The 14,827-nt window shown below is 38.9% G+C and overlaps 1 protein-coding gene across 2 annotated transcripts in view; it reads right to left on the minus strand.

Moving 5' to 3' along the window:
• Window positions 1-637: 637 nt before the first annotated feature.
• Window positions 638-14,827, minus strand: part of camsap2a (calmodulin regulated spectrin-associated protein family, member 2a) — a 39,390-nt gene continuing 25,200 nt past the window's right edge. For both annotated transcript variants that reach the window (XM_011473959.4, XM_011473958.4), the window contains 11 exons: window positions 10,516-10,606; window positions 10,307-10,397; window positions 10,192-10,223; window positions 10,030-10,099; window positions 7,747-9,871; window positions 6,952-7,088; window positions 6,418-6,641; window positions 5,934-6,006; window positions 4,277-4,392; window positions 3,886-4,004; window positions 638-3,806 (listed from right to left, as the gene is read on the minus strand). In XM_011473959.4, the coding sequence (XP_011472261.1) occupies window positions 3,501-3,806; window positions 3,886-4,004; window positions 4,277-4,392; window positions 5,934-6,006; window positions 6,418-6,641; window positions 6,952-7,088; window positions 7,747-9,871; window positions 10,030-10,099; window positions 10,192-10,223; window positions 10,307-10,397; window positions 10,516-10,606 (3,384 nt within the window). In that variant the 3' untranslated portion in view covers window positions 638-3,500. The remainder of the gene's footprint in view (window positions 3,807-3,885; window positions 4,005-4,276; window positions 4,393-5,933; window positions 6,007-6,417; window positions 6,642-6,951; window positions 7,089-7,746; window positions 9,872-10,029; window positions 10,100-10,191; window positions 10,224-10,306; window positions 10,398-10,515; window positions 10,607-14,827) is intronic.

Below are 14,827 nucleotides of genomic sequence, written 5' to 3' on the forward strand. Positions count from 1 at the left end.
AATAATTTTGTTTTATTCAATCAACTTAAAAATAACACGTAGTTATCAGACATAGTTGTTTTACTTCATTCAATAACTAAATTAAGTAAGTATGGCTTTTTTTAAATATAATTCTTTTACTGAGCCGTCAACGCGTCATGACGTCATCACGTAAGGACGTACTTGGAAAGAGCGCGCTGCGTATTAGCGACTGCAGACGCCCACTGTTATCAAGAGTTTCTATTAAGGACATTAGCATCAACTGTGAGCTATAATCATAATAGTTTTGATAAAAACGTGTTTGATAAAACATTAATTCCTTTGAATTTGTTTATTTTGAAATATAAAATATGTGATTGGGCACGCTGTCAGATTCAGCAGCGCAAGGAATTGTGGGATACCATTCCCATTGCCTGCCTGGATGGATTGGGGTTTAAGTGTGAGTTTTTGTCTATGTGTTTTGTTGTCTGGCTGCTTTTCGTTGTTTTGCCTAATTAATTTATCCTGTTACATGTAGAAGGATCCCAGCCAGGACTTAAGCCAAAGGATTCTCACTGTGAGGTAAGGGTGCTAATCACTACATCACCCAGCAGCCCCCTGATCTTCTTAAAAAAAAATCTCCATTAGGATGAGGTTTAAAAATAAACAGCTTTAAAAGTTGAGACCATGCTTGATTTTAATAAATGCAAGAACTAACAAAAGAAAAGAACATACAATGGAGAGTACATGTTCAAAACAGGAGTCATAAAGTAGCTCACATGAATGTTCTTTACATGATCCTTTGCATTGACCTTAAACAGCCAAAAGACGACCAACAAACCTCCCTTGTCCTAAATAACTTTTCCAAAACCTTTTGATGGTCACAAACTCCCCCCACCTCTAACGTATTACTGAAAACATCATGCAATGAGACTGCACACTTTGAAAATTGCATGTCGTGATAATTTGCTCCAACGACAATAAAACCTGAAGACCAGCATCTACCCGTATGCAGGCACAGGGATCAACACGCCCTTTTCTGCCTTACATCATGACTTTGATCATTTATAGAAAAACATATGAAGAAAATCACTGCACATTTGTTTTTGTCTTTCCATTTTACAAATGAAAGTAAAGTTCTATGTTTGATATTTATGCCTTACTTGATGCCTTATGATACAATCAAGTGCCATGATAACAGAGAGGATGCAGATATGAAGCAGGTTTCAAACGTGACACGTCGAAAGAACCGGGCAGCTCTAATCATGATTAACTCTCCACCTGTTTATACAAAGAAAGGAAGTCAACGCATGACTGTCTGAAACTTTTGGAAGTGGCTTTTAGGTTATATATTAGAAGCCTGAATTTAAATCTGTTTGAGTAAATGTGCAAATAAAGGTAACAAAAATACTAAGTTACACGTTCTCTAGGTCACTATTCTTTGGATTGAAGATATACGCCGCACATCGGAGCATGATTTTATGATTGTACATTGTCTTGCATTATATTGAAGTGATCAGTGGGATTTTTTTTCAAAGTATAAAAAAGAAGTTAACATTTGTTTTATTAGCGTATAAACAAACTTGGGTTCATCTTTGATTTTAGCAGAGCTCAAAGTTCCCAACAAAACACCTTTACCGTTTTTCAAATGCTCTCATTATATATTTTTTTTGCCTAAAAAAGACTTAATTTTAACATCCACAACTTCCAAAAGATTCAGAAAAATCCTTTTTTTTTTAAAGCAAACAACAAACCTGTTTGTATTACAGTATTACATTTTTAGACTCTCAGACTCACAGGTCTTGAAGCAGTGATCAGTAGGAACGTCCTGCGGTCTTCAAACAGAAACCACTTTCTAAAGAAGGGTCTTAAAAAGCTGAAATCACTTGACTGTTAAGCAGAACACACATGTACTGTGTGACTAACACTAGCTGTATGCAATTCTTGTTATTTTATTTTTTTGGCCCTTTAGATTTTTAACATTCCTCAATAAAAGTTACTGTACCACAAATAATCAAGAACAGTTTTTGTTGATCAGAGCCTTAAAGCCATTCCTCTTGTGCTCATTGAATACCTTAACATGTGCAAATGTGCAACCTTATCTATAGGTTTGCCCTCATTGATGCTTAAATGTAATATTCCATAAAATTTCTGGTCTTATATTTGGTCTTTTTCCCTAAAACAGTATTAAAACTACAGCCAATAATACCGGTACTTTTTATACTTCTGAAAAATCTTCGCCACAATAGACTAAAAAGAGTTAATTACAGCTTACGTATATGCAAAAAATATAAAATTGTTTAAAGTTGAAAAATAGTTCAACATTAAGGTAATCGAAATCAGGGACAGTTGGTTGTTGTATATTTGACACATTTTTGTTATACATGAGAAATAAGAAAATAATTAAAAAAACAATGTTGATTTGCAAATTTGTAGTATTCCTGCAGTACAATTTGAATGCAGTACTATCTAAGTCAAACTGAGTATTTTTGGTTTGCATGTTTTATCCTGTTACTTATTATAATGGTGCTTTAAAAATAATGAGAGATAATCAGTAAATAAACTTAAATCAAATGGAATCTAATGAATTTGCTTGCTACTGAACAGATTTATTAAAAAATGATTTTATTATTTTTAGATAGTTTTTGTTGTGTACTTGAACTACAAAAAAAAGAAAGAGAAATGAACTGGGATGCACCACTAATGTGCAGCTATTTAGCCTAAAAGCAGCCGCCATCAGTGTGTGAATAGGTAAATGGGACCTTGATGTATAGAGCTTTGGGTCTTCGAGGAAGGTAGAAAAGCGCAATACGAGTATACGCCATTTCCAGTTTTAAAGTGACCCCGCTATTATTTAATGAATGCACAAAAAAAGCTTCACTGCAAGAAGTAATTGCTCAATGTGGAGGGCAACACATTGGTACAGGGAGGCAGACTATGAGCACGGGGCAGGAACTTTGAGGAACAACACTTTTAAGACCCCATTTTTAAAAAAAATGTTCTTGATTAAATATGGTGATGTATTCCCATAGACATAAAGACAAAAAAAAACATCATTTCAAATACACAAAAGTGTGTGCTTTACAATCACTGCATGGCCCTTAAACACTAAACAAAATATCCATCAACAAGAAAACACAAATTCAAAATATTTGTGTACTGAATAAAGTATCCCTGCATTCATATGGTCTATCTTGCTTTTTGGCACAATAAACAAGAAGAAAATCAAGAGAATAAAACCATAATATCTTCAATTACTGCTTTTTATGACAATCTCTAAAAGCTTCAATGATCACATAATTCTATCATCCTTCAATAAATAGTGTCATACATTCCAAATGCTCATGATTTCCTTAAAAGTCTTGTGATTCGGAGATTACAGGCGGAGAATCAGGATATGAAGAAAAAAAAAACTAGCACAGAAAAGACACATTTTCGCACATCTAGCTTGCAGGTGTCTGAATCTTTATGGATATGTACAATGAGGTGCAAATTGAAAAAGATTTTTGAGGAGATGGTCATGGTTGTTGGATCAAGGTCGACTAGGAGGGTGCAGGCACTACTTTTTTCGGGGTGACTGGTCTCTTGGTTTGCCACAGGTGGTTGTGGATGGTCACGGCATCCACACTGGCTGACATGGTCTTGGCTGGTATTTGACTGAACTGCTTCTTGTCTGAGTTGTACTTGTAGAGCCCGTCTATCATCTTGCGCGTGATGCCCTTGGGCCCGATGCCCGTCAGTTTGGTCATCTCTTCTGTTTCGGGGCAGTACGTGTAGAGAGCACGGAACTGGCAACCTGCATCTCGGAACAAAACCAAGAAGTTGTTGGCCTCGGATTTGTCCATTTCCTGTTAGCAAAAAAAAAAAAGATTAGACCCTAAAGTGACTTATAATTTGATAATTTTGAAGGACTTCCTTCATACTTACCTCAAGGATCTTGTTCTTTTGCCCTTCATTGACCTTGCCTGCGAGGCAGCAGTGAGCCAGAGCATTCTGGATAATGTGCTTGTTAGATTTGGCACTCGGCTCCTTGTACAACTTTGGTCCTGAAAAAAAGCAGAATACAGAACATCGTAATAAAACTGCTGCCGTAGCAACCACAGAAAAGGACCCGCCTCTCTATTTTTACTCTTCTGATAAATCATGTATGAAGATTTAAGTGTAATCCAATTTTTTTGCCAAAGGAATGTGAGCCACCATGTCCCACAGTTTTCAATGTGGTCACATGTGCCAAAACAAATAATTGCAAGGTAGAATGGCAAAATGCAAAATGTATCTGAAACTCAGCGACTGAAAGCTTAAGAAAGGCTGCACCCACCCGTATATTCCGTATTGGATGTAACAGATGAGGTGGTAGAGGCATTTTCCCAGTCTCTTTCTCCATTCCTGCTGCTGGAGCGACTTTGGGACAGGAAGTCGTCTGCAGATTCAGGCCTGAAGCACAAACACACTTTATGCTCACATGTTCTGTGTTTGAGTCGATCTAAGTTTAGCAAAGCACACCGCAGAAAGGGCAGAGGTGCTAGTTAGTCAAGGCAGAGAATTTATTTCACATTGAAATAATAATGAATGAAATGCTTTGAAGCAAAGCTGGGTGAGTTTTGGGTTGAAAAAACATTTTATCCCATGCAGTACATCTCTATTTTCCTTTCTATACAGAAAAATGTATTTTTTTATGAATAATTTAAACTCACTCAAGTTACTAAACTTAAATGTGCATTAAAACTTAAAAAAAGGTCAGTAAGTGCAACTAAAGCCAAAAGAAGCTTCAAAGTTCAGTGAATAAGAGGATGGAAATAGGATTTTCTGGATGTTAACTTGAGGAGTTCAATGGTTTCATCTAAAATTTTTATCAAGTGAGGATTAAAAAAGATAAAAAAAAAAAAAAATTGAGTTGAAATTCATGTGTAAAAGTTATTTGACTGTTTTTGGCCAAACTTCAGGGACAATCTCATTACAGAGCGTTTCACAGCCCACATGCTTAAACTCTTTCAACTTAACAGCTACACTTGCTAAAGACACGTCTAAAATACGGCCCTGAAACAAATCCTTAAAGAAGCTTGTTTTTTTTCTTTGCTGCGGGTTTATAAAGAGTTTTGAAAATGCTGTCTGGAAAATGCTCTCTAATGAGATCTATCAGCAAGTTTACAGGGAAAAACGTGATTACCAAACGAAACGAGTGTTTGTGGTTGCAAAGTGCAGAAAGCAAAGCTTCAGATCAGTTCATTGAAAGCTGTTATGAGGCTGTTGGAATAGGTAAAGAGGATGTGTTGCCCATGCCTGGAGTGTTAACTCAACCCCTAAAAGTGCAGTGCAGGATCTGGATCAGGAGAGCGTGAAGTGCCACCAAACTAACCTCATCCTTCTCAGTTTAGGAGAGCTCAAAAAGTAGAAGAGACTGCTAGAGGCTAAACTAGAGCTTCTGATGTTAAACAGGTGAAGAAAGCAATAAAAATGGAAAATACATTAGAATTGAGTCATCCTGGCAAAGCAAAGCTTCTTAGCAGTTTTTATGATGCAAAGAATTATTATTGTTTTTTACGGCTTATTGGTATAAGAGCTGCTGAACGTTCTTTATATTACATGTGCATTATTAACTACACAAACAAGGTTCCACGATCTGTTACACTAAAAAAATCCTTAATCATTTTAAACACAAAAGCCCAATCTGAATTCTTCCCCTAACCCTACGGCTTGACCCTACTCGAGGGTTAGTTCTTAAAAAAATATATATATTTTGCTCAACTCCACCCCTCCGAATACTCCTACAATTAAAGGAGTAGGGAGACGCCGTAGGGGTAGAGGAAGAATTAGGATTCGGCCAGTGTCTCATTTTCATAGTTAAAAATAAAACACATTGTAAATAAAATACACAAACTTTCAAAAAAACACGCAAACGTTATCAAAGTGGTACAGATGAAAATATCAGATAATAAATGAGGCGGAATGTCAGAAATATCTGAAAGGTTTCCCACCTTGATGCTCTCTTGTCGGACTGAGCACTATCGCTGTCGCCCAGAGTGAGGGACGCTAGAGACAAACTGGAGACTGAACAGAGAATTTGTTATGACTTCAAACACTGGACAGTAAAATGTATCCTGGATAATTATTTAACTGCAACCCCCCTGACCAAAAAAAAAAAACCTTAGGAAACTTGATTTTTGCACTCGTTTTTCCAAAGCAAAATGGTGGGAATATACGTCAGACATCCAGATAGTTGCTATATGAAGCGGTTTTTATTCTAAATTCAAAAGGTTGATTAACATTTTTAATTTTAAGTTAAATGGCTGATATTACCGCTGTCATTTCATAATGGCACTAATGTTTTTTTATTTATTTTTTTAGTTTAGCTGAACAGTTTTATTTGAACATTAATGAAGTTCTTAGGAGGCAGAGCAGAGCAGCAGGACACAATTATGCTTGATAGAATGAATTTCTAGGAGTCGTCTCCATGGTTACCTGTGGCTGCTCGCCTAGGCGTTTTAGGGGAATCAATGCTGTCACGATGCATGGACTTGGGTCGGCTTCGCCTCTGCTTGGTTCCACCACCTGCTCGAGGTTTGATGATGGAGTCCATGTCCTCCATCAGCTTCAGCTGCTTCCGCCGAAGGTATTCCTGCTTGATGAACTCCTTCCTGGCTTTGTCTTCCTCCTTTCTGACACGCTCCTCTTCTGCTTTCAGTCTGATCAAGTTAAGGGATGGAGAGAGTGCGTAAAAACAAACTTATGCCCAGTCACTTCGTGTTTTCTGGGAAGTTGTTGCAATAAGAGAAAACTCAAACAATTTTAGAATTTCCTTTTTCCATTATCTAGAAGTGGAAGGATTTATCATTTTTATTTTATTTAGGGTGATTGAACATATATGTAGGTTATGGTTTATAAATCTGACATATATTGGGTTTTTCGGAAAGTAAGTCAACAACTTTCAGAATATTTAAAATTCAAAATCTTTAAAGCTTCTTCTAAAAAGAAATGATAGACAAATGTTCATACCGAGCTTCCTCCTTTTTCTGCTCCAACTCTGCCTCCAGCTGCATCTTCCTCTGCTGGTTCTCTTTTTCTCTTCTCATCCTTTTCTCCAGCAGTGCAGCTCTTTTCTGTGCCATGTTCTCCTCTGCCTTTCCATCCTCCTAAGGAAAAAAATACATCAATTTGAGGGAATATTGAGTGCATAGAGACTTTTATAAAACCATTTTTTGTATCAATATTTCTGTAACACTTTAAGAGCGTACATTTTTTGCATGTAATATCATATTTGTGGAAGTAAAACTATTTAAGAGACATTAAAAGACTGAGCAAGATATTTTTCTTTAGTTTTTATGAAATGTCCTTCTAAAAAAATTACCTTTTTTACAGTAGACTACTAAAATATCTCACCTTCTTTAATATTTACAAAAGTAATTTATGTAAATAATTTATAAAACATTTTTTAGCAGAGGTCAGACTTTTTGGTAGAAAAAAACTTAAACCAGAATTCGATTAAAATGAATCATTTAAACGGAGGTTCCTCTTTCTCTACAGGCTAGCTTATTCTATGGATTTTTGATTCATGTGTAAATTCATTTTCTCAGCCATCAGCTTCAACCCTCGTTTCACCAGCTGTGTCTGAATAATTCACAGAAGCCCCAGTTTTCTGACCTACATTAAAGCCTAGACAGCGGCTGACAACAATCTCAAACAACAACTTAAGGACTCCATGCTTTCTGACTCACTAAATATCTCTGTAAAAAAAATAAAAAAAACTTTTAGTGAAGCCACTTTTATTTTGAGTATCTCATCTTGAGTTACCTTGAAGAAGAAACCATGACACATCTTCTGCTCTTCATCTACACTCTCGAAACTGTCTTGCTCCGCCTCCAAAGCATCCTCCATTGTCAGAACCTCTGGGAGCTCCGTGACCGCGAGTGCGACTTCAATTAAACCGCTTTTGGCTGGGCTAGAAGGTTGTGGCTGAGAAGGGATCTCTGTGGGTGTCACCGTAAAGGTCTCTACCACTGGGAGGGCCAGAACCTCTGGGAACTCCACAGTAGGTTTGGGTTCTAGAAATGAGTTCTGAACTCTGTCATTTAGGCCATCTTTTTTAATGTCAGGGATGCTGGATAGGTTGGGATTCTCTCCCTCCTGGGTTTGCTCATCTCCATCCACCTCAGTTTGTTCTCCTTTTCTCTGCATGTTGGGGGAACTAGGTGGGGAACTGGCAGCAAAAACATGTGGCATTTCCTTCTCTGGAGACAAGCCTGAGTCTGTCTCTTTGCTATGATCCTCATGAGGGGCGACTGTCTCTGGACTGGCAGCTGCCGGCTTCTCTCCCATGTAAATGAATGCGCTTACTAATGGCTGGCAGGGAGAAAATCTGCGCAGCCTTGGGATGCTATCGACAGATTGTGGGGCTGTTAGAACTCGGTTGTAAGGGGTCAACTTGAGCTCACTTGGTCGAGCGGCACGAGGATTACGTGAGTGGAACGACGCAGATTTGCGCTTGATGTTAGTTGGAGAGCAATGAGTGGAACGAGGTGAGTCGGCAGGAGAAGAGGGTCCGGAGGACCTGATGACGGCTCGAGTGTGTTTCTGTGGTGAGGGGTTGGCATATGAAGGAGGGATGACCCACGCTTGTTGATGCTGCTGCTCTCTCATGGCCATGATGACTTCCTGTTGGTGTGCTAGCCGCTGCATTTCAGCCTGGAGGAAGGCTAAAGAATGATTGAGCTTCTCAATTGATCGTGTGTACTCGGAGAGATCCACTTCAGTTACATGAGAATGGCTTTGTTCTTCACCTGCACCTGGTGATTTCTGCCAACAAGAGGCTTTGCTGTTTTGTTCAGCTCCATCAGGGCTGTCTGCCATGTTCCTTCCAAATTTAAAGGTGGGACTTGTGCTCGCTGACTTTCCTTCTCCCTCAGTTTTTACTCCTTCAGCCCCATCACCTTTCCTCTTCACTACATTCAGGAACGCAGAGTGACCCATTTTTTGCCTATGTCTTGTAAAAGCAGCTTCTACTTTCTTCTTCTGCGCTTCAATGGCTTTCCGTTTCTCCTCCAGCCTCATCCTCAGATGTACCATCTCTGTAGCCATGACTTGAGCTGGATCGTTGGGGGGAAGCTGGACTGGTGTAGGGGATGGGTGTGTAGCAGCGGGCGTTGCTGCTTGTTGATGGATAGGGCTGTGCTCAGGGGTTGGAGCCCAGGAGACAGATAATGGAAGGCCAAACTCGGAGCCTTCTGGTGTAGTTTTCATGGAGCTGCTGCTGCCTCTGCCTGAATCCTGGGCTGACGGACTGAGCTTCCTCATCTTCTGCTCAGCAAAGCTGGTCAACTTTACTGCTGAGGGAGATTTGCTCTGACTGCTTGGACTGGGGCTTGGTGTCTCCACATCTAGCTCCATGTTCACAGAGCAATCTTTCAGAGAGGAATCTTCATCCAGCATGTCCTCTGTTCTAATATGGATGCCAGTGTCCACCTCTGTGGTTTCTGTAGGGCTCAAAGGGTCTTTGGAGTCCAATTCTGATACTGGGTCCAAGCCACCAACAGCGGCTCCCTGGCTCTGACTGTGCAGAAAAAATCCATTACTGACACCTTCTACAGGTGGCCTACTGGGGCTGTGGATGATCTGGAGGGCTTCTTCCACAGAAGGAGCTTTTTCCAATTCTCTACCATGTCTGTTGGGGTATTCTCGCCTGATAGGCTGTATGCCTGCTAGGCTGTCTGGGCAGCCCTCCTCATCAATGCCAACACTCTGACCATTAACTGGCTGAAAGGACAGGTTGCGCTTCATTCCTCGGGGCATATGGTGAACTTTAAAACTCGAACCATCATCAGTGCTGATGGACCGGACCATGCCACGTGAGGAAAGAGGAGCGGAAGCAGAGTCCTCTCTGTCAAAAGGGATGTCAAAAGACACGCCATACGGCCCAGACCTTCACAGACAAGACATTTTTATTAAAAATGTTTTGCTATTGTTAAAAACTACTGCAAAAAGTTGATCAAAAACATAATTTAACAGTAACAGAATTTGCTTAAACACTAACTATAATTATTTAAGGGCTGTATATTGCATCTAAACAGCATGACTTGCCTTTTCTCCTTGGGCCAGGTGCCAAGATTACCATCGACAAAAGACATTGAGGTTGACCTCTTAATTTCTCCTGTATGAGACAGCCAAACAAAGCAAAAAGACAAGATCTTTACTCTTGTATTTTGACCTGAAACTACAATTTAATTACAGAGAGAAGAATACCTGAGTTTCCCGTTTGTGGTCTGAGGGGTAAGCTGAAAAATACAAAATGACACGTGTATCAGTTTGGTGTTATACACATGCAAAATAATATATTCGACTACTGAACTGACTGTACCTGGGTCTTTCAGGACTTGGAGGCCTCTCCATAAAACTTCTTTTAGTTGCTTTAGAAACCGCTGGCAAATTTTTGATCAAAGATGAGGGCTCTGAAGTGACACAACACAAATAAATAAATAAAGTAAGCTTTAACTTACAACGTATAGTCTTCTGCATCATCATACATTAAATATTAATGGGTTTGTTTGATAAGAATTTAACATTTGCCTTCAATGTCCATGATTCTTGGCTTCACAAAAGATGGCGTGACGACCTCAAACCACCAAAAAAGCTCGGCCAGGAACACAAGGTAGTTGCTCTGGAAAGAACAAAAGAGTTGAATTTTTTTAACTAAATTGTTATGTTTCCCAGGTCAACATGGGCTTCAGACGCATACAGGTTTTGAAAAACCTTTAGAAAAGGTTTTTCAAAAGGTGTATTGACTCTTTACCGCTAGCAGGTGTCACTGTTGACATTTCCCATCATAGTTAAATGTACAGAGAAAACACTCCTTCTCTTTTGCCTACTCAGCTTGTGATGGTATTGAGGCTAAAAAAACCCACTATCAAAACCAGAACAATTGTAAACAAGCACATATGAGTAATAAAAAAAGCCATAATTTGTTTTCATGTGAAGTCTGTTTTCAGGATATAGAACCAAAACAAGAGTAAAAGCAAAACATGTTAACAAATGCCAAATATGCCATTTTTGAACCAATTGAGCCTGCTGGAGGATTTTGTGTGTGTGTGTGTGCGTGTGTGTGTGGGGGGGTAGCAAGAGTCCCGACACAGCGACTCCTGCTGCTTCATCATCGCGGTGATCAAAAATCCCACACCGTCACAGCTCTAGTTTATATCTTGTGGGACACAAAAAAATGCGACTTCTCCAGTACCGGTAGCAGAACTGTTGAGGTCAGCTCTTAACGATACTGCGGTCTTGATGAATGTTGCCCGGGGCTCGGTACCCATCCTTATGCCTGTGTGTGTTTATTTGGGTCTCACCGCTGATTTTATATTGTTTAAACATTGTGAAGCACTTTGCAAAGTGCTATATAAATAAAAATGTACTTACTTCCGTACTAAGAACAGCAGAATTACAAAGAATTGACAAAAGATGCAAATACTTTTTTGTTGTACTTCTGAACATAATCTTTTGCTTACATGGATAAACTCACTATGACACACTATCACCCAATATAAACAGAAATCTCATTTATATAACACAGGACAGCTCTTCTAATATTGAATCTGCAGGCTAACCGCCAAACTGAAATACACATTCCTTTTGACACCACTGGGTTCAAGTGTTGAAACCTAAATCAGCTCAACATTCACACTTTAAAAAAAATGGTACAAACAATAATTCTAAATATCCAAAATTTTTTATGTAGCTCTTAATTTAGTAAAACTAGACAGCAATTTATAAAATCCTCAGGATAACTATGCAAATGATGTTTTATCTAGAAACACCAAATAAATAATTTAGTTTAAACAAATGCATTCCTTCTTATTGCATTTAAAATTCAAAGTATGATAGGATTTTTTTTTTTGGTGATGGGCAGCTGTTTTCCTCTCAACACAGCTTTAGAGAAAAATGAATGCAGCAAAGCAGGAATGACCTTGAGGAAACACACCCTCTACCTGCCCTCCATTTACAGCGCCACACAAAGCCAGTGGTGCATGATCTGCAACAGGGACACTTGATTTGCATCATCGGCAACATTTCTGCACCACCTAGCACTCATGCGCATAACATTCACCCTTTAACTCTTCAAACTGGAACACGAGAAGTATCACTGGGAGGCAATTAGCACCAGTATCACCGCTGTTTTCACGGCAACGGTTTATTTTTTTGGAGGCCCTTTTTTTGCCGACATGCTAGTGTATACAGCTGCCTTTCTTTTTGTGAGGGTGTGCAAAGAAAAGAACAGATCGTTATCGAGGAGTTAAAGTAAAGAGCAAGTCAAATATTTACTTTACACACACTTTTTACTTTTACGGTGAAAACATCCTATCTCTTTACAAATTTAAGTCTCAAGCAACCAAAAATCAACCTTCTAGTTACCTTTAGATGAGCTCAGGATGTGAAGAAATCCTCAATATTTGAAGAAAGCAATAAGGCCATGGAGGTCAAAATTTATACTTACAGCACAGTCTACTTGTTTACTGTTATTGTTTTTTCACCCATGAGAAAGCATCACATTTCTGCCAGAGCTGCATCCTTAAGGAATCCAGGTCTGCAGCATTTTCAGGTTTGCCTGTTTCTGATGTCAAATGAGGGACTTGTAATGGCTAGAGGAGTCTGACTGGTGATTAGAAGAACAGGGCTCAGATTTGAAGCAGCAGTCGGGGATAATCCCGTCTGCAGAAGCCCCCATGCTGCACGTGCATCCAGCCAAATGCGTTGCTTTAATTAAAAAAAAAAAAGAAAAGCATCACACAGGTCATTCATAAGGACCCTAATCCTATCTGGAAGAAAAAAAGGCTAGACCACACACTGAGCATTCAAAGGGCATTAGGGTCAACGATTACTGGGCCAGAAGGTTGATTAAAGGATCTACAGCAAATTTAGCAGCCAGCAAGAGAGCTCCACCTCAATCTGCAAAGACCACTCAATCAGCCTGACCATGTTGGAGCATCTATGCATGATATTTGTAGAGTTTGAACAGACAATATGGTAAACATTTTTTTTCTCCCTCTTAAATTGACAGATGATGTGCTGTAAATTAACTAGATGGAAAGGCATTACATAGGTAGACGTTAACCTGATTTACAAGCGTATGTCCATTAGGACAGAAAGGCTTTAAGTACCAAATGTGTTATGTGGGGGAGGGGTTCCAAAAGGTTAATGTTTTGTCTCTTAATTAACACAACGTGGAGTGAGCCACATTTCACCAAATAGGCAAAATGCTCCCTTTTTTGACTATTTCTATTCACATATGGAATAATATTCTATTTAATTGAGAAGCAAAAATCCCGACTCAATATGAGGCCTTGAAGTCTCATTTACCTGCATTTCAAGTCTTTTAAAAACCTAAAACATAGACAGAAACTTTAACTCTTGATCCAAGTGCCACCAACAAAAGTTACACACGAAAAAGCTTGTGTGTCTTGTTTCCTTTTTGTCCTGTTCTTACCAATTGCATTTAGTTGTGGAAAAACAGGCAACTCTTCAATAATTTCAATTAGGACTGGGTGAAAAAAAATCAATTGAATTGATCTTCACATCTAAAATGTAAAATCCATTCATCAGATCTATTAATCCATTCTTATCTTAGAGCAATCTTCACAATTATTTGCAGGCAAACAAAAAGCTTTTCTGTTATTTTTTAGGATGTTAGAAATACATATTTTAGTAGTTAAAATTAAACCATTGCTTATTTTAAATGATTAACTCTGTGAACACTTGTTTTATAAAAAAACAAATAAAAATGATAGAGAATAAAAGTTTAATTGAATTGTTTAATTTTAAAGTGGGATTGAATCCTGCTTTTCTGAATCAAATTATTTTAGATTACAGTGATGCTCAGCCCTAATCTGAATGCTTATCAGCTGTTAGTTCCCTGTTAATGAAGCTGTTTATTCATTTTTTTTAATTATAACAGGTTCCATGCATGAAATTACTTTGATTTGTGTGGATCAATATCTGTCTTTTATGTTAGAAATGTCTGTCAGTTTTGTTTTGGTCCAAGCCCAATCACACCTGACAGAAGAACTAGCCCAGAAACTGCTTGGACTAAATACATTCAAGATGTGAATTTTAGTGGTTTCACACGGTTTTAAGTCCAACCTGCCTCTTCATCTCCAACTCCTCCCCTGCTCTGTATAATGGGGCCTCCATTAGAGTGACGAGCCTGAGCACTGCAGGTCTGCCCGCCATGAATCTGGGTCAAGGTGACTGAATCCAACGGGTTCAGTATGCAGTTTAGGCTGCACCACTTCTCTCAGGCAATAACTCTGCCCTGCTGGGACAGTTTTATCCCTTCAGACACTGGCGTCAGCAGAATACTGCTGCTGGCAGCTTCACACAACTTTATTTGCTTTTCGGCATTTAGTGCGCGTGTGGGCTCTGGAGAGCACGGAGCCTGACGTCGAATAAGCTGGGCAAGAGAAAATCCGTCAAAAAAGAGGTCATATTTCATGAAAAAATGTTTGCCGTAGATCATCAATTGGTGGTGCTGATGTTGGCTCATGTTTTTCTAAAACCTTTTTAGGAGAATTCTGGGTTGAACAACATTTATTCTTTGCAACATCTGTAACAACAACTACACTGAATGCTGAATGAAGCAGGAAGTTGAATGCTTTAGACTTGTTTGGATCATTTAGCACGAGTTTTATCCTTCCTCTGACTTCTATTATCCCTGTGCTGTCACTGTTACGCACATGAAGACATGTTGAGATGACATTTAAGGTAAAGTCAGGCTCATCCATCCAGACCAAACTGCAGCACTCAGCTAAAACAAGTGATGGACAGGATGAAGCAGGGAAGGACACCAAACCAGACAAAGAAAAGTATTTGCATTGTGTTTGTCCTTTTTAAC

This window comes from Oryzias latipes, chromosome 4 (genome assembly GCF_053564925.1).
Source record: "Oryzias latipes strain Hd-rR chromosome 4, Olatipes_Hd-rR_3.1".
Lineage (NCBI taxonomy): Eukaryota > Metazoa > Chordata > Actinopteri > Beloniformes > Adrianichthyidae > Oryzias > Oryzias latipes.